Raw genomic sequence first — 22,205 nt, forward strand, 5'->3', positions numbered from 1 at the left:
TACTTGGTCCAAAATCCTTTGCTCACACTTGGTTTGTCTTGAAAGCAAAAAATAATCATTGGGTTTTAAGAGAGAATGAGAATCCAGATCTTCAGAAACTTGAAACATTTCAACTAGATACAAGAAGATATGAGCAGTAAAAGAGACATAATGGGGTGAGTCTGACCAAATATTTACAGACAGCAATGTCTAATCTCTTACTGCAGTTCTCGAGAGCAGAAGTTTCTTGATGGTGCTTGCAAGAAACAAAGACACAAAAGAACAAAAAAAATCAGTTATTTCTTTGACAACTACAGGGACTCATGGGAAAAGTTGGTCAGTTATACTGCTACCTATGTAAACTCAAGTTTTGGTAATAAGCTTTCACAGAAGTTTTTAAGGGTTTTATATAATGCAGCCAGTCTTTTACATTTATAGTTAAAACAAAATCTGTTATTTTAAATCTCCTCAGCTGCAAATGTACTCTGAAAAACACTGTCAGAGATCTGAGAAAGTGAGAGGAGGAGTCTGCTCCTGCACAGATGCTCTTAGAGTGTGCTGCAATTTTGAGAATATTCATTCTGGACTGCTGGAATCCCTCAGGCCAGCAGTTCTCAACTTTCTTTCTGCTGTTGCCACACCAACAGAGTTGAGGAGCAGTCCCTGCTCAGAGGAAGGCATGGAAGCAAGACAGAGCAGCCATGGAAGACAGCTCTTACTTAAAACGAGTTCTTCTGCATTCCTGCCTTTAGGAAAAAAAAAAAAAAAAAAAGAACAGTATCTTCTGGAGACAGTCCACTGGATTGGCTTTTAAGTGTTCAATTTGATTGTGCCTATGATTTGGTTAATTCAGCTATCTCTTCAGTCTGGTGTCTTTTGCATTCAATTCTCTTTGACTGTGTAATGAAATGATCCCTTTGCAAAAAAAAGTGGTGGCCCAATCTCAACACAACATTTTAATCAAGCTGTAAATGTCACTTTGAAAAAGGCAAACTTGAATTATAAAATCCTTTAAAATAGCAAAGTGTACCATTAAGAAACTTGTTACACATTCATGCAAGCCTCACTAAACTGTAGCTTTATCCCCTTCCTCCCCTGGAAAAGAAATTACAGAATTTACGTGAGAAAAAAGTGGTCATTGAAGAAAAATTTCTCCCCATCCTCTTTTTTATAGCCTGAACTACTGCAAGAGTGTTTTAGGGGAAATAAATGCTTCTGATTCTTTCTACACAAGAGAACTTTGGTTTTGCCATCTGGCAGAATTTAGGACAAATTCATTGTCATTTGACATGTTTGACTTAATCTCAGCCAAGCTCTTGTGCTAGTGTGTCAAGAAGGTTCCAAAGCAGGGCATAAAATGCACACACTTGCTGCAAAAAGCTTACAAAATGAGATAACACTATAAAGTTCATGTTAATTTTTGTTAAGTATCTTTTATTATTTATTTGAACAAATATGAGCAGGAAAATTGGTATTTTTTGAAATATTTTTGTTGCAGTAAGATGGATTATTTATGCCTATGCCTTTATTTATTAAGTTCCAAAATTTACTTACTGACACAGTTAGGTTCCCCCATGGCACATCAGATGCAGATATATTGTAGTCCTGCCAGTATTGTAAGGTTTTATTGCTAGGATGCTCTGGTTCCACACAATTGCATCTGAAAAGAAATATATTTTTCCTTAATAATGAAAGATATATCAGATATTAATCTTAATTATCAATTTTAAGATACGTTAAAATTATGCTCTACATTGGCAGATAATTTTAGTTCAAAGGAGTTCAGTAAATGCATGCTTTGAAGCAGTTTGTAGTCCAGTAGCCAGTGCTATTACTGGAGTATCATTTACTGTGAGGTGCATATGCATATATAGTACGTAACGTGACATATTCCAACCACTGATCACATTAAGTTTTACCACCTGTTTTCTTCCTTGTCTATTGATAGTTCTGAGAACAGTTTGAAATACTGAGAATATGCTGGCCCTGTTCCACCCTCTTACACCTAACACTTCTCTACATGGACATTAGATGCTATGTACAGCTCCAGCCAGATCCATTTCCCAAATAACAAACTCTCTGTGTCCTCTTTCTTTCCTAGATGGAAATATGCCTTTGCATGCAAAATTGCCCAACTACCCAGTCAATTGTCAGGGCTCTGAATGTCAGGATCACCAGCACCAAAAGCTCTCTGAACTCTGTGTCCCTTGTTTCTCTTTTCCCCATAGCTGCTGTAAAAGCACAGTTTTCATTCTAGATTGTGTATTTTAACACACAAAATGTGACGAGGCAGTGTAGGAGGACAATAAGTAATTTAAAAATAAGTAATTTAAAATCAAAATGAAATCTTTAAAGCCTCTGAAGCAACTGTGGGAGGCTTTTTCTTTGACAAAGCCTTCAAAACATCCAGGATACTCTGTAGGATCCAAGATGTCAAGTGTGCTTTGCAATACGCTTTAAATTAATTCTGCTTTAATAATCTATAGCACCATCGAGTCTGCTAGTATTTTAATGTGCTTATGATGACTTTAAATAAATTGTGTACTCTCTGATAAAGTTTTCAAGAGTAGCTGGGGACAGGATAACATCTGACTATTGCGTGCAGGCCACTAAATATAAACTGCATTACAGCTGTAGCAGAATATCAGTTTATGCACTTACCTATGCTATCTATTTTCTATGTGACTGTTTATCTCTCCACAAAATGACAATACTCATCTAGATTTGTTTGATTTTCTATATATTAAATTCTACCATCTACACCATGAGGACACAACACTGACATTCTATTTCAATTACAATACTATACATGTGACAACAGCTGCATTTAATACATAGAGAAGAAAAGATGCAGGTTGTCTTTGTGCAACTCCTTGCTTTTATTTTAAATGCAGCTATTTCCAAAAGAAAGAGAAAACCCCCACACCCCATGAACAAAAAGCAAAGAAAAAAAAAAAGAAAAAAAAGCAACTGCATTCAGAGAAGTAGAGGGCCTGACCCAAAAGTCCTTGACTGGATCTTTCAAACATATTTAATATGCTTTGGATCAGGCCCTAAGTGCAGAATGAACGCGTGTTCAATGTGTAGTCCAAGGTATTAGAGGATGGGTTAAATGAAGCACATCACTACCAGTGAGCTACAGGAGCAGAATAAAGCCAACAAACAGTATGGCTACATCATGTATTGCAAGGGAGTATTGGATGTTCATGCAGCAGTACAGAGGTGGCTGTGTGAGGTTACTGCTGTTTTCTGGGAGCACAGGAGCTCCCTGGCCCTGGTGTCCATCGCCGATCGCAGGCTGGCCGGACGCCGGGCCAGGGTTTGATTACAGCAGGCCAGGGTGGCAGGGGCTGCTCATTCAGTCACTTCCTCACTAGAAGGGGAGACTGTGCCTGTCGCCAGCACTACATGGCACAGCTACACTTGCTGCAAACTGCAAAATTACATTCAAACGTTAGAGGAGCCAACATTTCTATTTCCTCAGAAACGTGACGCTTGAAGCTATACTTTAATACAGCTCAGGTAAATCACCTTCAGATGAGATCATCTGTTTATTTCTATAGTAATATCACTTTCCTCCTGCACAGCATTCCAGTCTGGTCTTTACCAAGTTTCACAGGCATTTAGCAATGGCAGACTGATCATCAGCAAATAAGAGACTTGTGCAAACTACACCCACACAGACCAAAATTGCCCTGCACAGTGTTTCTGTCACTGAATGGGGGCAGAGCTAGGCCCTAACGGTGGAGATCAGATCCTGTTTCTACTCAGAAGACCATTCAAACAATGATCTCAGTGTTTTGATATATACAACATTGCATTGCTTTCAATATTGTACGTGTTTTGGCAACACTGACATTTTGATGCGAGATTGTATCATGGTATTACTGTCTTCCAGCATCCCACTAATTGCTTAACATTATAGAACTGTGAGATAGTAAAACACTCCCTGTCCATCCCAGAAAACACAAATGAAGGTACCATTCAGTGCCAAAACATAAAAACATTATCTACCAAAATGTCTTGTTTCATAACAGATTTAATTGCTTCAATGATAACTATTTCCCAATGTAACTGACCTTCAAGAATAATCTCACATTAATGAAATTATGCTTCCTACTTTAATATTTTTAGTATTTTAGTCTCCTTCATTGCCATTTTTACTTTGAGTAGTTCTGCCAGAAAAACCAAAATACACTGAATAGTTAACACTAACACATCCTTCTATTTTCCTTATAAAATATTACTCAGAATGCTGGAATAAGCAAAAAATTATTTCCTCTTGGGGATTCAAATGCTCTTACATTCTTATAAGTTGTTTAAAGTGCTGAGCACTTGCCCACGACAAGGGGTCTGTGGGGAGTTTATGCTATTACCAAATGAGTAATTGACTATACAAACACCTGTATTTTCTAAGCAACATATTCATCTTTAAATACAGTACCAACTTAGCAGGGTACTCTTGTGTCTTTGAGTGATAAGTCAGCAATGATCTTCCTGATACTAAAAGATTCTAAAGGATTCTTTTGATTCTCTTTCCTCCTGGCTAGAACAAAGGCAGGGAACAATCTGACACTGATTTTGGTAGCAAAAGCATAGGTGTCACCCTGGGGGGGGGGCAATCTTTGCTGCCAATCTCCACACATCCATTTCATCACACTGATGAGAGAAATAAATAATTTTTTATCTTTACCCTTTTGAATATGGCAACACATTCTGATCTCCTGGTAGCAATTCAGATGTTTAGCATGGGTGACTGTACACTCCATGGTGTCTGGGATATCCATGATGAGTTGGGACATATGAGAGGATCTTCGTTGACTCATGCCTTTGTTTTCAAAGCAGCTGGAGGCTGAGAGATCTAAAGCGGCACTAGATACCCAGTCACAGGCCCCTACCTGTATTTAAAATGTCCATATTTTGCAGCTAGACAGATATCAGTGGAGCTTGTTTTCTTTTAGAGTATTTAAAAATCTAATACAGCCTAATAGAAAGTGGATTATACTTCTGAGGTAGATAAATGAACCATTTCAGACAAGATAGTCTTCAGACAACTCAGAACTGTTGTAAGATGAGAACTGACAAAATGAGAATGAAGAATAACCTGAACCTGCTAGCTAGAAACAGTAACCAGAGCAAGGAGTCTTTATTGCCCATACACCTTCCAAAGCACTCAAGAAATCTCAGGCAAATCAGAATGGAGAACAAGGGTAGATTTGAAATAAACAATTTTAGGACTGCATGACAGACGGGTATCCCCTGGAGCCTGTACCTCTCTCCCTTTTATTGGAGGATCAAAATTTCATCTTAATCTTTAGCACCAATTCAATTGTAACATATAGGCAGTATAAGGTCACTCCCCACTTCTCTTCTTTGTCCCCCTTAACTCCTCACAATTTCTTAGCTGTTTTAGGTTTTGGTTCATAAGTCTCAGTCTCGTTCACTTCATTAATTAGAGGCAGCCATCCTAACTTTGCTGCATGCAACATCTAAAACTTGTCCTGTTTTCAGAGAGCGGAGCTAGCATCCCACAAGAGCAACTTCAGGAAATCTCAGATAACTATCAGTGTTCTTTGTTCCACAAAAGGAACAGTTATTACTATCCTTAATAGCACCAAAAAGACTGTCTGTATTATCCCTCTTTCTCTGGACTATGGGAAAGGGAATATTAGTTAGCAAATTAAAAACCTATCACTTTATATGTCATGTTGGGGAATATTTTCCCCCTCCTTTTTAGATTAGCAATAAAATACAAATATCATGGCTGCTCAACAGCTAAAAGGTTCTTTACTAAAACCACTTGCATCCTGACTCTAATTTTCTGTTAACTGAAAAACAAGAAACTTATTTCCCACATTTAGTTTTTCAATTCAAATTAACCTCAGTCTAGTCTTACAATATCCACCTCTTACTCCTGCTTCTTCAAACTGCTTCTTCACCATTTTCTTCTCTTTACTCTGCATGTTCTGCTCCCCACACAGACTTTAATGTAGTATGGTGCCTGTCCAGCTTCAAAAAAGAGCCTCAGACAGTGTTTTTGTGAGTAAATAAACCACACTTAAACAGTGCAGCTCCCTTTGAAAGCCCCATGACCATTCATCCCACAGCAGTCACCATTTTTCAGCAGCAGGTTTTCGAGACTAGGAGGCACTTACTATCAATGATTTTATAAAATTCAACAGGCACTGGTTTGGATCTCTTATTTTTCCAGCATTTACATATTGTATGCTCCACCTATTTATACTAGATAAGGATATGATCTATAAAAGATGCAACTGCAGCTTCTTCCTGATTAGTCAATATACCATTTCCCCTTGCTAGAAGGGAAAAATGCCTTTCTGGCTCACTTAAGATAGCCTGAGAATGAGATTTGCTCTATATGAATATTTATAATACTTAAAAAACTGCAGGCAAGTATGACAAATAAGTTGCAAAATGTGCTTGTTTAAACAATATGTCTCACTGAATATCAGAGCACATATTTGGTAGTATGAGTAGGAAGGTTTTCCCCTAGCACAGAGGATGCTCTGAGCGTGCTCTGCACTGATCACATAACAGAGACAGAGGAAGATGAAATGGAAGATAACATCCCTATGTTTGTTTTTAAAGTAAGATATAGGTATTCTTTATGATGCATTTACAAGGCTGAAGTATATTAATGGCACTATGCTATGCATGTTTAGGTTTTCTGCAAATACACCATTTTCATGGGAATTATGGGCATTCACAGAATCCTTCTGTCTGTCCAACAACTTCTATGGGAAGAGGACAACAACAGTAACATAAAATGATATCTTCTCTGCTATCTCATACCTACAATACCTGCAGACCTTGGCATTTTATTTGCCTTATATTCCTTGCGCCAACCTTCATACCAACTAAATCAAAGCCTCGGTGGATAAAAGACTGGAAACAAAATAATTAATAGTGATGGAAAATGGACTTGTCAGTTAAGTTCTATTCTCAGTATCATGAAACCCTTTCACAGCGCAGCTGTCATGGCAAGACAAGATTTTTTTCTTCATTTATTTATGAGCTCTGCCATCCTGAATTACAACCACTGTTATGTGGCCCATCTCTGACAGTCACGAACATCAGTAGGCATCCACAAATATTCTCTAAGGTTCAAGGCTGTATAGTTTAGTTGGTTACGTTCAGGAGGAAAATATAAAAGCCTATGAAAGCACCTAAACAACGCACTCAGCAGTACAATAGTTTGATGGAGAAAGAAACAAAGATAAATCTGAGAAGGGGAACTGATGTTAGCCTGAAGACATCTCAAAGAATCAGGTTCTTTTGGATAGCACAAAAGAAGACAACAGTGTTTTTTCAAGGGGAAAGTCTAGAAAACATATTTATAATCATATTGTAGCTTTGTTAACCTTGAAGGTTGGGTTTTATTAGCTATCTGCTGCAGTATGCAGTCCCTGCATTTGCAGCAGCACTATGGTGTGTAACTGCCATACACAGAAATTCCGGCGCAGTAAAGCAGTGCAACTCTGGGGATACTGACAATTCATCTGAAAGCTTCCACTGTGAAATACTTCTAGGATGTCACTTCACCCTACTTCCAAAGTTAAGAGTGCATATACTTAAGAGAGAAGAAGTTCAGTATAATGCTGGTACAGAAATAATTACTGCAATACATTGCAGTGCTACATGGTCAGTTTGAGTTTCAACTGTGCAGGTGCAATGCATCAATACACGTAAAGGTACTGTAAAAATCCACCCACAGATTCCTTCCTAGATTTTGAAGGCATTGTGTAGACCAGCTACCAACTACAAACTGAATGCTGTGGAGAATTGCTTAGCAAGGAGATCTATTTCCAAAGTGGAGGGGACAAGTAGTAGGAAAGAACAAAACAAGGTGGGCACTCTCTGGGTTCAAATGATGGAGAAAGAGACAAACAAGTCAGCTGAGTTGGGCAGGCACAGAGAAGTCTTGGAAAAAATAGAATAAAGAAAAAGAAATCCTGGATTCCAAGGTTTGTCAAGAAGCAAAAGGCAACCAGCAGTTAAACTCAGTGATGGCACTTGGTTGGTTCTGGGAAGAAGAGGGATATTCTTAGGGGAGGACACACAGTATATGCCACAGTTACTTAACTGTAGGAAAAAACTACAAAGAAGGGAAACAGAAAATCTATTTTCATATCTGACCTCAAAGAAATCATTTCAGGAATTGAAATTCAATTACATGCCTGGGACCATAATGAGCACCACTGTGCTCATCACTGCTGACTCTTCCCATTCCACCTGCAGCTTAAGAGATACAGGGTATGAACCAACCTAATTTGCATCCAATAATGATGTCTTTAGATTAATTTGTATAGATAATGGAAGGTTTAAAACTTGCTTGTGCAAACAGTGCTATGCACAAAACCAATCTTCACAATGCCTTCTAGAAGCAGTAGTTTCTATAGCCTGAAATGATACTGAGATTGACATGATCTTGGCTCCCTAATTACATCAGAGTGGGATTTTCTACTCCTAATGCTTAAGTGCATGTCAATACCAAGACAGATTGCAATATGCATATTACTATGCCAAGAAATCACTTTAAAATTATTCAATGTAATCTGTTAATAATTGAGTAACTTCTGGTAAAGAATTATTAAAACAACATGAATTCATCACTTTGAAAAAAGAATTAATAAAAACCAAAAAGGTATATAAAATTCCTTTATATACCAAAAAGGTATATAAAAATCTAAGCAACCTCACCCTGAGAAATAACTGAACTTCTGTATTCTAAGAAAACTATCTTAAAATGCTCATATTTTAAAGACTACTGGACTGCTTTCTAAATCATATTCCTTTCATCCACAATGCTTATTCTGTTTTCCTTTTAAAACCAGGGGGGTTTATCTGCTCCAATATGGGGTTCTCTTTTCCTAGCAAAAATAACATTCTAATATTTAATATACACTTTAAAACTGATGGGCATCAGCGTTCCAGACAGGTTTCACTAACTGGAGATATATTTGCTACCAGGGTAGGATAAAAACAGGAGGAGGAGAGTGCAGAAATAAGAGAGTTGCTATGCCAACCTACAAATGCTAATGGCATGACAAATACAAAAAGGTCACATAAAAAAAAAGAAATGCTCTGATCAAGAAGTATTTGTACTTAATTTAATAAACAATGTAGCTACTCTATTCAAGTTCCTTCAAAACAACACAATTTAAAAATAAGAAAATACAGCACAGTACCACACTGAAAATCAGGCTGTCTTTGTCCTTCCTTTGATTTATCACTTAAATGCTTTATTCTTTCTCATCCATATCAAAAATATGATGTTTTAGGAAAAAGTTACATATAAATGCTGAATGGATTTGCCTTTAAGTAGATCACTGTATTTATTCTGTATTTCAATACAGAGTAAAAAATAAAATTTAAAAATGAGTAAAAAGTGCATCATGCAAAAAGATCATGCAAAAAGGTATTTTTGTCGTTTTGAGGTAGAATTCTGTAACGAACTCAAAACCTACCTTCTACTTTAAATGGTAAAATACTAAAGGTAATTTTTAAGAAATCTTTTAGGAGGACTTTCAGTTGATTTTCAAATATTTAGGTGTGCTTGATTAAAAACTAAAAAAAAAATCCAAACGGTTTGGAATGTTCTTCTTTGTCTTCTAAGGTGTATTATGGCAGATATTAGTAATGACTCCTGTACTCTCAAATATAAGAGATGCATGCAGTGCAGTATTTTACATGAAATCGCTGCAACAGAGACTCTATGAGTACTCTCAACATAACTCTCAACAGAGAGTATGAGAGAATTCAAGCCCACCAAAAATGGGCTTGAAAACCCCAGAATGGGTTTTCTTTTCACTTGAAATATGGTTTCAATTTGGTTGAAACACCAACCATTTAAAATTACTGCTTTCTTTGTCTTTCTAGTATTCCAAAGAAAGCACTAACAGAATGCCAATGACTTTTCCTGGGTCAAACTCATGTCTTCACCAGGGCAAAGGAACAGTACTGGCATGTGGACAGACAACCTGTGGATATCAGAGCATCCTCAGAAAGCCCATGGGAGAAAAGAGGACAGCTGGGCCACAGCATACACTAAAAATTTCAAATACATTCAGTGTTCCGACCAATTTATCATCAACTTTTGGAGTGGGCAAAGAAAACACAGAAATTTTACAGTGCAACCCAAGTTTTCTAGCATAGAATTGCAGATCCAAGATAAAGTTTTACATAAGCTTTGGTTGAGCATTCAAAGAGAAATGAGTTGCTCAACCTTTTGAAGATCACCCATGGCTAATTAAAGACCTGCCAAGGCTTTACTAACAATTAAAAACTTGTCTTTAAAATCCCCAAAGAGGAAAATGCAAACAGCTGTTTTAATTAGCAAAACAGCAGATACTAATTAGCTTCTGTAACAGAGTATGCTGGTCCTTTAAGGACAGGACCAATTTCAGCCCAAGTTTGTTACCCCTTTAAGCTATAAGTAGAAGGACTGGAATCAGATGCTGCAGGAAAAGCTAATTCCTTGTGAAATCAGTATTTCCCAAATTCAAGTACACACAAGAGAGATTTTTATTTTGAGTAAACTTTCATGCTTATCCATCTTTTAGTTTATCTTTCCAGAACTGAGTCGTGTACAGACATTTGAGCAGAGACTCAGAGTACTTGAAATGCTTTTTGATGACTCCATGGGGATGAAAATTGTGACACCTCACCTTCTGGGCAAAATGCCACTGTATGTGGACAGAGTAACACTAATATGTGCACATTTGCACAGCAAGCCCACGGAGTTCAGATTGCATCAAGTCTGTGTGAAAGCTGACTTGGGCACCTGATGTAGAGTTGTTGCAACTGACCACATCTTTCAATTCTCCCAATCTTTTGGGACTGGTTCTGAATAACTAATTAATCTCAGATGAAAGAGAAAGGAATGGAGAGAACAGGAGAGGCTGGAATTAGCCTTTTGCTGTGTTCACAGCACAGATCCTTGGACAGCAGCAGATATGTTCTTACAAGGTAATGCATTGATTGTCAGTACACTGCCATTTCTAAAAGTCAGTTTCAAAGCTAAAAAATGTAAGTCCCAACCCATAAGAGCTATATGTCTACAGCTGGGCATTTTGCTGTTAGTGGGGTCAGTTGCTACAGGCATCATTGATAATAAACAGGAACATGCTGCAAGTAGAAGATACAATATAAGTGCCAAATGTGAGATTTAATAGAAGAGTTTAAAAGGCAATCTATTTGTACTATCTACACAGAGTGAAAGAATAACTGAAAATATAGGTATGAAATAATAAACTCAAATAATTAATAACTCAAATACACACTACACAGAGTGAAAGAATAACTGAAAATATAGGTATGAAATAATAAACTCAAATAACTACAAAAAAACTATCTCAAATAAGTTTGATATCAAATAATGATATATGTGTTTGAAGTGATATCAAACAATTCTGATATATGTGTTTGAAAACACCAGGCAGTGGTGAAATCTTTCTTCCAAACATCTGGAAGACACTTTTCTTTCAGAAGTTGTGTTTGAAAAATCTAAAACTCTTGTGCTGGTATTCCAACACTGTAGGCCAGGACAGGTCAATAGGTGTACCTGGAGGATGACAAAGGCTACTTTTTTATCATTCTGTGTATTCTGCACATTTTACATTCATTGCTCAGTTACCAAGAGCAGGCAGCAATAAAACACCACCCTTCAAAAACCAGTCTGGGATTCTGATTATTGTATGGCATTCTAACTAAGACCAACAACATTTATTGATTAACACAAGGATTATAATGAGAAAACATTTTGACAAAATATAGACATAGCTATGACTGTTCCCCTGCAAGCAGGACTGTTAAACTCATTTCTCTGAAATCTCTAGCAATATTATGGGATTCAGCTAACCACCAATATAGCTACCCAGGAACCCATGTTTCTACTTGTACTCATGCTTTCCATTATATATTTTAATATCTCAGCTCCACCTGGTAAATTTTTTCTAAATAATTTTTTGTCTTTTTCTAGCATTTCAACATCTGATTTTCAAAACTATGGGAGGACATCATGTTCAAGGAAAAGAAAAAAAATCTGCAAAGACTCTGCTACATGAAGGTCTTCACAGTAAAATATCTACTTCATAGAAGGTGATTAAAGTTATATAAGAGGATATAACCTCAACTGCATGCATGGTATTGATGTCTGTTGTTATGTCTTCAAATTAATATTCCTTTGTCTACTGATTAAACTATTAGAGAGGAATAATAAAATCTTCAGCATGATGAGAATATGTCACAGCAGAACTATGGTTTCTCTAACTTGTTCTGTGTATTAAGGTACATAATGTACATTCAGAGTCAGGATTTGCTAACTATTTTTCTAGTGATAATATACACAAAGCTCAAATGTTTTCTCTGTTGCTGTGTTCTGTTTTTCCCAGCTTAAAATGCAAATGAGACATTTGGTTGAGACACTCCTGTTTTTCCAGTGAACAGAAGATGTGGCACTGTTCAAGCACTGTTGCTTTAGGGCCCCACCCAGCTCATGCAGAGGGTTCAAGTGGGTTCAATGAAATAAAGACATTTCTGGAGAGAGATTTTCATTGAAAATGCTTTTTAAGTAAATTTTATTTACTGATGTGACCAAGCTTAACTGGCCTCAGGACAGACTAGGATCTTGTCCTTTACTAGAACAACATTTTTGTTCTCATATCACAGAAAGAGGTCTATGAGGGTTTACTTCTCAATGAAATAATATCGATAAAAGCAATTCACTTTTTTTATTCCCCAAGTAGATTAGTACCTGTTTAAACTTCACAATAAAGTAAAGCTGTTTAAATGGAGCGAGATTAAAAATCTTTGTATTAAGAACAAATTGATTGTGAAGTACTGAGATCCATCTAACAATTCCAAATCCACTTCAGCTCTTGCAAATTAAGCCTGGACCTAAATGCCAGAGAGGTAAAAATAAAGCAGGTACATCTACTTACAACCTTTTAGAAAGGTGAATGTTTCAATTTGGGAAAAAAAAACCCAAAACAAAACAAGATAAATATGATATACAAACATTACCTGAATATCCTGTTGCCATTTAAAGATTATAAATCATAAGTACAAGGTTACAGGAAGAGACCATGAATTAAGTCTCATTAAATAAGAATGAATAGAGACCTAAAACCAAGGTCCCTTTAAGTCCTATTTTTAATTCTAGGATTTCCAGGTTAATTATATTGAAGCTTTTCCAAACCGCAAGTCTGGAAATAAATTTTTTACTTATCTTAAGTAAATATGTCCTGCTTGTACACATCCCCCCAGTAATTACCACTTCCATAAGACACCGTAGTGACTGAGTAGCTTCTACATGCTGCAATTACTGCAAACTCTTCCTGCAGTGCTCCTTGCAGAGAAAACAACCTATGGATAAAAAACCCTAACAGCTTAAGAGAAGAAATCTTACTTACGAGTACTTTGTCAGCAGCTCCAAATTATTATGCATGTTGATTGGATATGTCTCACTGAGATGAAACAGCTTCTCTAAGGCCTCATAAATGAAAATGATGCAGATAAGAGAAGCAAAGGCTTCTTCAGTAAACCGGGTAATGTAGCAGACTAGGGAGCTTGCATCAGTTGCAACAAGGATGATGCACAGGATTGCAGTCCACAGCCCAATGCTGGCTCTCAGAGAAAGGTATGACAACCCATACTCTCTAAAAAGGAGAGAAAAAAACACCAACTCACTCAACCTTTTGTCCAGTCACAGTAAATGGAGACAAAGCAGCTCCAAAATTTCCTTTTTGGGGACAGTCTGAATCAGAAATTATGTACTTAATGTGAACAGAAGATCAAGTCACCTCCTGACCAGAGCTCTTCTCCCAATTAACAGGACAAAAGGAGTTCTATCTCTACTAAAGTAATCACGTGAGCAGCTTTGAGAGTAGTCACACACAAAGTGTGTAAGGTCCACTCACTTTTTATCCCATATCCTGCTTTGTGAACAGCCAACACCTGTCAATTTCTTTTTATGCTGTGAAAGAGTAGCTATAACAACTTTCATCAAAATTCTGTAAGCTTACTGCATATGATAATAGAGCTCCAAACACACCGTGTGACATTATCACAGCAAACTGAAAGGTCTGTCTGAAGGTGCGAGAAATTCTGAGTGCTAAGCGGGGTTTCCTACTCTCTGTTGTGCAGGAGATCCTGCCACAGAAGTCCCTGTCACAGCAGTGAGGCAGAAAAGCAGACTGGATGGCAGAGAAGCATGATGGCTTCCAAATGGAGACATCATTTTTACCCACACTGTGGCAGAGACATGACAAGTACAGCACATGAGCCTAAATGTGGCTCTTGTGGCAGGACACCTCACCCTCTCTCTGTCCAGGTGAGGGAATGGCATGGCCTGTATTAGTGACTATTGAAAGAGGGACCACTTCTACTGCCTGCACTTTCTTGGTGAGAAACAACACCTTTCAAGTTAGGGATGAGATAAACCACTGATTTAAATATATTACCTCAGAGTAGAGAATGATAATATTCAAAAGAAAACCCAAAAAAATCCCCACAAATATCCTGAAGCAGTCATTCCCTTCAAAACAGGAGTGGAAGGGAGGAAGGAAGGGAAGGAAGGGAAGGCTTTAAAACAAACAAAAGCCCTAAATTTAAGAAAATTCACCTTTCCACTTTACCAATTCACTGCATAATTTTTGGACTCTACAAGATGATAAAGGCAACAATTTATCTTGTAGTGCACTGCTTAGAATTTCAACTTTGGGATAGGTGTCTCTACTTTTACCTGAAAACAAATGAAGGATGAGTAATATCATGATCTTCACTTACTTGCAAAATTTGAATAAGATCTTCTCAAACACTAAAACTGGTCCTGTGCTGCCAAGTATAGTGAGAGGCTGTCCACCAAAAAGAGAGTAGGCAATTCCAGTCATGGATGCTCCAAACAGCGATTCTATTGCACTCTGAATACGACACAGAGAGAAGTGTCCATAAATTTTCAAACAGGTTCTTATTGCAATGTCTTAGTCCATAGCCTTCTAAACATTGAAACACCAATATATAAAGGTGATTCATGCAACAGTAAGGAAATACAAACCACGAAACTAGGACTATAAGTTTGTTTTAAAAGTTCAGATTTAACACATACTATACGACCTTCAGTTGCTTCTCCCAGCAGACCACCAAATGTGATGACAGGAGACATGCAAGCACAGTAGAGAAACAAAAATGATGCCAGACACTGCAGACTGAGAGCATCCCTGAAGTCACTCCAGAAGAAGGGAGCTTTTCTTTTGATATCTAAAATTAATCCTCCAAAAAATCTAAAGAAAACATAGAAGAGCTCAAATCAATTAAGGTGGCACACAAAACTTTCTTTTACAGTATTGCTTCAATCACACTGCAGAGATGCTACTGTTCCTTGATCAAATGATTCATACTCTTATGTTTCACCCTTCATAAAAAATAAGTTTATAGGAAGCCTGTCTTTGTAACTTCAACCAGGAAATTATTGTGGTTTTAAAACAAACTCATTAACATGTCTCTTTTATAAATTCTTCAACTAATCAAATCATCCAGACACCAAAGTTCTGAACAATTGCTTGCTCCCATGCACTAAACCAAACTGTTTATTACATGAAATAAGTCTTTACATTTGTTTAATTAGAGAGGTATCACAGTGCCTATTTGCCCACAACAGCTTCACATTCTTTATTTGAGAACCTATTCCTAAATACACTTGATGACAGAAATGAATATATGCTACCATTTTTCAAGGACAAGAGCTGTCATCTTTCGTCATTTACACTGTGTCAAGTATAATCAAATATCTAGGAACAGACGGTCCCTTACAAAATACCATACAGCTAAAGTAAATAACCCCACAATGCTCTTTTCCTCACAGGCACACAATGTATCAGATCATGCTGAGGTAAAGAAGGTGGTGTAGTGCTACTACCTCCTAAATATTAAAACAATCCTTCAAGCTGTCAATTAGAAGATTCTCTGGTGAGAGAACAACTTCCAGCCAGACTGGCCATCACCTCCCCTGCCCCAGTGCACACCAGCACTGCAGCTGAATCTTTAGCTTCATGCTAAAGGTAGGAACAGTATTTAAATGTCAGGAGGCAGCAAAGTAAAAGAAACATCTATTGCCCAGCTACACTACACTAAGGCAGCCTGATGCACTGACAGCTGATGCACTTACACCACACCATATTAGATGAGAGAAAACAAGTATTCCTTGGGGCAAATTCTTCATTCTGTATATTGCAGCCACCAGGGTAACCACAGCCTCATGTACCAGGACATATCACAGCTTACTGAGGTAAAAAAGAAATGCTAAAGCTGCACAACCCAGAAACTTCAACTACAAAAGAGCTGTAAGTATTCATAATATATGGCACAACACTATATCAAGTTTCCCTTCATCCTGTACAAAACCAAGAAACATTAATCAAGTTTAAGAAAGGTCTGGCCTTCATAAATATTAGAGAAAGGAGCTTGCAATAAACACAATGAGAACACTCAAACCCTCTTGCCCTCTCCTGCTCTCTGCAAATGAGCATGTATTGTCCTCTTCAGCTACGTGGCACATGCAAATCAGGACAAATGCCTGAAAGAAATTACGCACTAAGACACTTCTGAGAGAGAATCAGACCCTTGTGATTCCTTTTGAACATCACTTTGAACACTTAAGATTTGGAATATGTTTTCACTAACTTTCCAGTGCGTTGCAGTTCTGGTCCAGAGTGTCCCCCAGGATGTTCTGCTTCCCCATGGGCTGCAGTTCCATTTGGCACTCCTGGGATCTTACGCTTCTCCTACCAGAAGGAAAAGATATTTCTCGTGGGTTTTAGTACTGAAACAGGCTCTGAAAGTTAAAAGCTTAAACATAAAAATCTCATTTTAAGATTCATCAGCATAACCTTCTCATAAGCTCTAAAGGAGTTCTATTACCAGACAGTTAATAGTGAAAAGAATTGTGATTCTATGAAATTTAAAGAATTGATCACCAAAAATATTTTGTATCAGAAAACATTTTAAAGAGTAGCAAGCCTTGATCAATTCTTGCAATAAGCTTAGAACAAAAGCAAACGATGGCTATTTGGAATAATCAAGAATGTTTAAGACCACTTATCCCTGAATTTAGTATCTTTAGATACAACTGCCTGTATTTACTCAGGAGAGAACTAGTACTGAACTGAACCAAATGTCAGCACTATACTGTATGCTTGCAAGTCAAGGGTTCTTCTAAAGAAAATTAACCTAAAATAAAAACAGCATGCAAAACATAGTGACTCTGCTAAATGCTAAATTAATGAGACTTAAATCTACATAATAAAAATTCATCACAACTTATAAAAGTATCTGAATTTTATACTGTACAAACCTGAGAGGGAACATTTTTAGGTGGTTCTATTCGAATTGTTGGGTCCCATTCTCCAGGAGGGAGAACAGTAACCTGATCAAGAAACTCATCAATTCCAGACACCAAGTCATTACGGTCCTTTGCTTTGTAAGCAACATCATGGAATACCTGTGAAAAATTGAGAAGTGCGCGTGGGAGGAAAAAGAGATTGAAAAGGAACTCCCTCTAAAATAATGGCTCCACTTATCTGAAATAAAACACACTTTGTAAAGTTCCCACTGAACAATCTCAGCTTCAACTGAAAATAGCTTCTGGTACTTAGTTATCATAGAGATTCCAGCTGCTACAGAAAAACATCCTTATGGCTGCTAAATATTTGAGAGATTTTGCAGTTTAAACAAAATTAAATCCACTGGAAAGCAACTGTGTAAAATGGAACCTTATTGGTGAAGACATCTTCGCTTATGAATATTGTTTCTCGTTTTGTTACCCCCTTACAGCAGCATAATCTGGGCTGTCACAAGAACATGAAATGAGTTAGAATGCTCGTTGTCATCACCAGAATGATTAGCCACATTTCATCTGAAGGATTGGAGATTCCCTATTACACTTCTTCAGTTAGTACAAAACTGAACCACGAATAAAAATACCTCATCTGTCATTAGTGTTGCAATTGATCTTCCAATCTCATGGTATTGTTGGCCTTTACCCAGTGGTCCAAGAAGAATGAACAAAAATCTGCAAATTAAAAGTAAATTTGGGAAATTGTAAAGCATAGATGGTCAAAATTAATATTAATATTACAGAAATATCTAAAATGTGGACTAGAAGAATCTCTCAGATAAACACTATATATAATCTCCTTCAAGATCCTCACACATGCATTTAAACATGAAGCTTTGCTTAGAAAAAGAATATGAAAATAACTTCCAAAAATATGTCATAAGCTTAACAGTCAGTCTTGACTGAGGCTACCAAAACCTCCTTACATAACAAACCTTAACTTACATAATAAATGTATGCAACTGTAATCTATGTACAGAACACATTAATTTATTTAATTCTGCTAATTCAAAAGAATGGCTATGGTTACATAAATTATTGCAATCTTGGAGATGTTAAATTTACCCAAATAAAATAATTTTTAAATAATTTTTACCCCCATTAAGTCTCTGGACAGTCTCTACTTGAGGGTGTAGGCAAGTAAAGCTCAATAAAAGGCAGAGGATTTATACAATGGAAAAGACAATCTTTTGATGTATATTACTGATTTTTTTTTTATTGCATACAAATTTTTGCAGAAACATTTTATTGTCCTAATTTGTAACTATTTTTATTTTGACCAAAAATCAAGAAATCTGTTATTTTCCTTTTGGTGGTTTTTTTTCTTGTCGGAATTTGAGGGAGATTACAAGGAAAAGCTTTTTCCAAAGCCAATTCCCTCAGTGTTTCCTATACGCATGCAAAAACTAGAAAACATCAAAAAAGTAACATCCAAAGTATGTTGTAACTACAAAGTACAACTCAAGGAAAATGTTTATCTGGTTAGAAGCAAGGATCTGAGTCTCAGCATTGCATTTCATAGCGTAACATGAGTGTGATATGTGAGTGTCCTGAGCATCACAAACTGGAATACATTACTGCCTACTGTTGGAATTCTATTTTCATAGAAACTAAAAGAGGGAAAGGGAAAGAAAGACAGAATATGTGTAGAAACATATGCACAAATTAATGAAAAAAAAAAGGGGGGGGGAGTGGGGGGTGGATTCCGCAATAATAGTTAAGTTAGTGAACACAGATATGGGAGAATCACTCTGGAGTTTTGATCTGAATTAACCTCAGCAGGACCCAATGTAACCACAGATCTATCCCAATTTTCTTCTACTTGAATACAAGGTCTATTTTAGACTTCTTTTTTTTTTTTTAATTCCTCAATTTGTTTTCAGAATCAAAGTACTCCATCAGAAAAAGTTTCAGCTTGGAAAAAATAAATTTAAAAAAAATTTATGGTTAAAAGTCTCATTTTGTACCATGCAAAGTAAATTTTTGAAGAAGTAAAAATTTTTTAAGAATATATTTACAGCATGTTCTCCATCTATTCACTCACTTTCCCTAGTCAACCAAATCAAACAGTTTGCTTTTTGCCTTTTCTCAATTTCATCTTCATTTTTTTTTAGTTCTGTACATAATTATGCAGTATCACACAAGTAGTTTCAGTTCCAGATGAAATATTCTATGAAGTTGAATATTTCACCTTAGTGAGATACTTCATCTGGAGTAATACCAGTTTGTCTAGGATAAACTGTGTGTTATAACATACATTTCTACATCTGTGAGGTATTCAAAACTAGTATGTGTCTGAATATACCCACACATCATTTCCAGGGTGAGTGGAAGGCTGAGAGATGTCTTTGTTAAAGAGCAAACCAAATTCCTCACTCAGTAACTGGCACATCACCCTGTCCCCCAAGGTCCTCAGGGAAACAGGAAGCAGGATCAGCCCAGCTGTACCTGGTTGGAATTGGAACTTCAGCCAGTCCCGTAAGCAGCACTGCAGGCGACAGCCTAACAAAAGCCACAACGGCACGGTCCAGGAACTCGAGTTCACCAACCAAGATGTTTGATGCTTCAGCTCCAGGTGGTATCTTTTTCATGAAGTGTAGGTCAACCTGGGGAAAGTATATTAAATTACAACCTAAAAGTTACTCACAGGGGTTTTTTCTTTCCCCTGCTTTGTTGACAGAGACTTTCTGATCACTGCACTATAACCTTGGCTATTTCAGTTGTGCAGTTCCACTGTTCTTGTCTGTTGAATATTTTTCTTTTCATAAAAATGTTTCTCTAAATCAAACTAGACATTAATTATTTGACTGATTTTTCTTGGAAACAAAGCACAGCAGAATTAATTTATAAAGACAACAAATAAAATTCAAAATATTTTTAAGAATATAGGATAAATCCCCTAGTAATACTTTTTATTTATACTCATAACAGCATGAATACTTAATAACAATCATAAAAGTAGAAGCAATTAAGACACCTTATTTTTCCATAATTATCAATTCTGGAAATCATTAATTCATAGCTCATAGTTGTTGTATTATTATCTCACTGAGAAGAACAATAGATTCCACTACACACAATTTTCCTTTTTCTACTCTGAGATGCTTTTTTGTTTTCAGGTTTAACAGAAGACAGTTGCCCGTCTGCTGAAGTAACAGAAAATAAGCTATCATGAGCTTTGACAGCCTCAAGAGCAAGAAGAAAGCAGAAGAAAAACTTTGGAATTTTAGGCAGCAATGTTGATTTTTTGCAGGATGACAGAAAAACAGAGACACAGCTTCATCAGGATATTGCTATAATAAGCTCAAGGTATTTGTGAAGGATTGTATGACTAGACTCTTCTCTGTAACAAAGACTGACATGGAGTAATAAAGTATATAATGTATGTCTGATTTAATTATGCACCAGCATTGTCTACGTTTCAAAATGCATGAATTTTGTCATTTGCTTTCCTTTTATTAATCTAAACACAACAACAGCAACCAAATCCAATATAAACTGTTAAAGTGGACCATTTTAATGTCTATCTTACAGCCATCTGTCAGTACTAGTTTGCATAGTTTTTGGTAATATTTAGAAAATTGTTTTCTTGCAAATGGCTCTGGCACTAAATCAGAATTCAGATATAACACAGTTGCCTGTGTAATGAAATCTTGATTTGCTGAGATCACAAAGAGATATCTAATGCTTCCTTAAGCTACAAAGATGACTAAACACCTCACAAACAAGAAACAGATAAACATGGAAGGTTGGAGACCAAGTACTTTTCAAGGTAAATTGAAAAACTGAGGTAAATTCTGTTCTCCACTCAAATAATGAAATAACTCTTCAGGATTAAATATATAACTAAGGTTCATTCTGCACCTAATGTTGGTGTCACAGTTTATTTGTAATTGAGAGGAAGAAAGTAGTCTTTCAGACATGTAGAAATTTGCATTCTGTGCTGAGTTTACCTTGTGAATGGATGGATTAAACATTTAAATGCATTTAGCATTTAATAATTAATGTCCCATATACAATATGCTACAGTTGTGACATTGAGGTCCTCTAACATACAGATCACAAGATTCAAATTTGAAAGAAACATTCTGTGTCCTGTCTACAAGAAAGTATTTCCAGATATTTCCTGTACTATTTCTCAGCTTGAGATTCTAATACTGTCTAATATTGTTTAGGTAGTGAAGAGAAAGCCATTAAAAGGAAAGTAGCTGGCAGAGAAGCAAACTGAGCAAACACACCCAAATCCCAAAGGCACTGCTTTCACTGCATAATGAGAGTGGAGGTGGCCCTGGGAGTGAATTTATGGCAGTGGCAGAAGCTACATATGTAGAATGCTTCATCTAACCTATGCATAATACATCTCTTATTGCAGGTCTTTAGCTGGAGAGACCTGATGTGCATCTTAATCTGCACTGTAACCTGAGTCACATTCCTGACCTGACCCTAAATAGTCCAGGCAAGCTTCAATTAAATATAAAACTGAATAACTAATGCAGAGACCATGTCCCTCCAGGGCAACTCAAAGACTGAAGAGTGGTGGACATCTAACCTGAAACCAAACATAAACTGACATGAAGACAAACTAATTACCCAACATCCCTTCTTAGTAAAACATATTAATCAAATTTATTTATAAGCAGGGTCAACTGGCATTCAACACCAGTCAGTTGCTTCACATGGTATTTGAAAGACCCAACTCTGTCAGTATGGGACAGGGGTTTGTCTCAGAAATAATGTTTCCACACAGAGCACAGGGATGTTGCTGTGAGAAGGGATGTGGGTACAGTCTCTTTTATCCATTTTGTGCTTCAGG

At 36.8% G+C, this 22,205-nt stretch overlaps 1 protein-coding gene across 7 annotated transcripts in view; it reads right to left on the reverse strand.

Moving 5' to 3' along the window:
- SLC4A10 (solute carrier family 4 member 10) overlaps nt 1-22,205 on the reverse strand; it is a 146,578-nt gene that overhangs the window by 21,077 nt on the left and 103,296 nt on the right. For all 7 annotated transcript variants that reach the window (XM_066554075.1, XM_066554077.1, XM_066554074.1 and 4 more), the window contains 8 exons: nt 19,841-19,998; nt 17,980-18,067; nt 17,351-17,497; nt 16,681-16,781; nt 15,107-15,281; nt 14,788-14,921; nt 13,413-13,658; nt 1,534-1,639 (listed from right to left, as the gene is read on the reverse strand). In XM_066554075.1, the coding sequence (XP_066410172.1) occupies nt 1,534-1,639; nt 13,413-13,658; nt 14,788-14,921; nt 15,107-15,281; nt 16,681-16,781; nt 17,351-17,497; nt 17,980-18,067; nt 19,841-19,998 (1,155 nt within the window). The remainder of the gene's footprint in view (nt 1-1,533; nt 1,640-13,412; nt 13,659-14,787; nt 14,922-15,106; nt 15,282-16,680; nt 16,782-17,350; nt 17,498-17,979; nt 18,068-19,840; nt 19,999-22,205) is intronic.

Source organism: Molothrus aeneus, chromosome 7 (genome assembly GCF_037042795.1).
Source record: "Molothrus aeneus isolate 106 chromosome 7, BPBGC_Maene_1.0, whole genome shotgun sequence".
NCBI lineage: Eukaryota > Metazoa > Chordata > Aves > Passeriformes > Icteridae > Molothrus > Molothrus aeneus.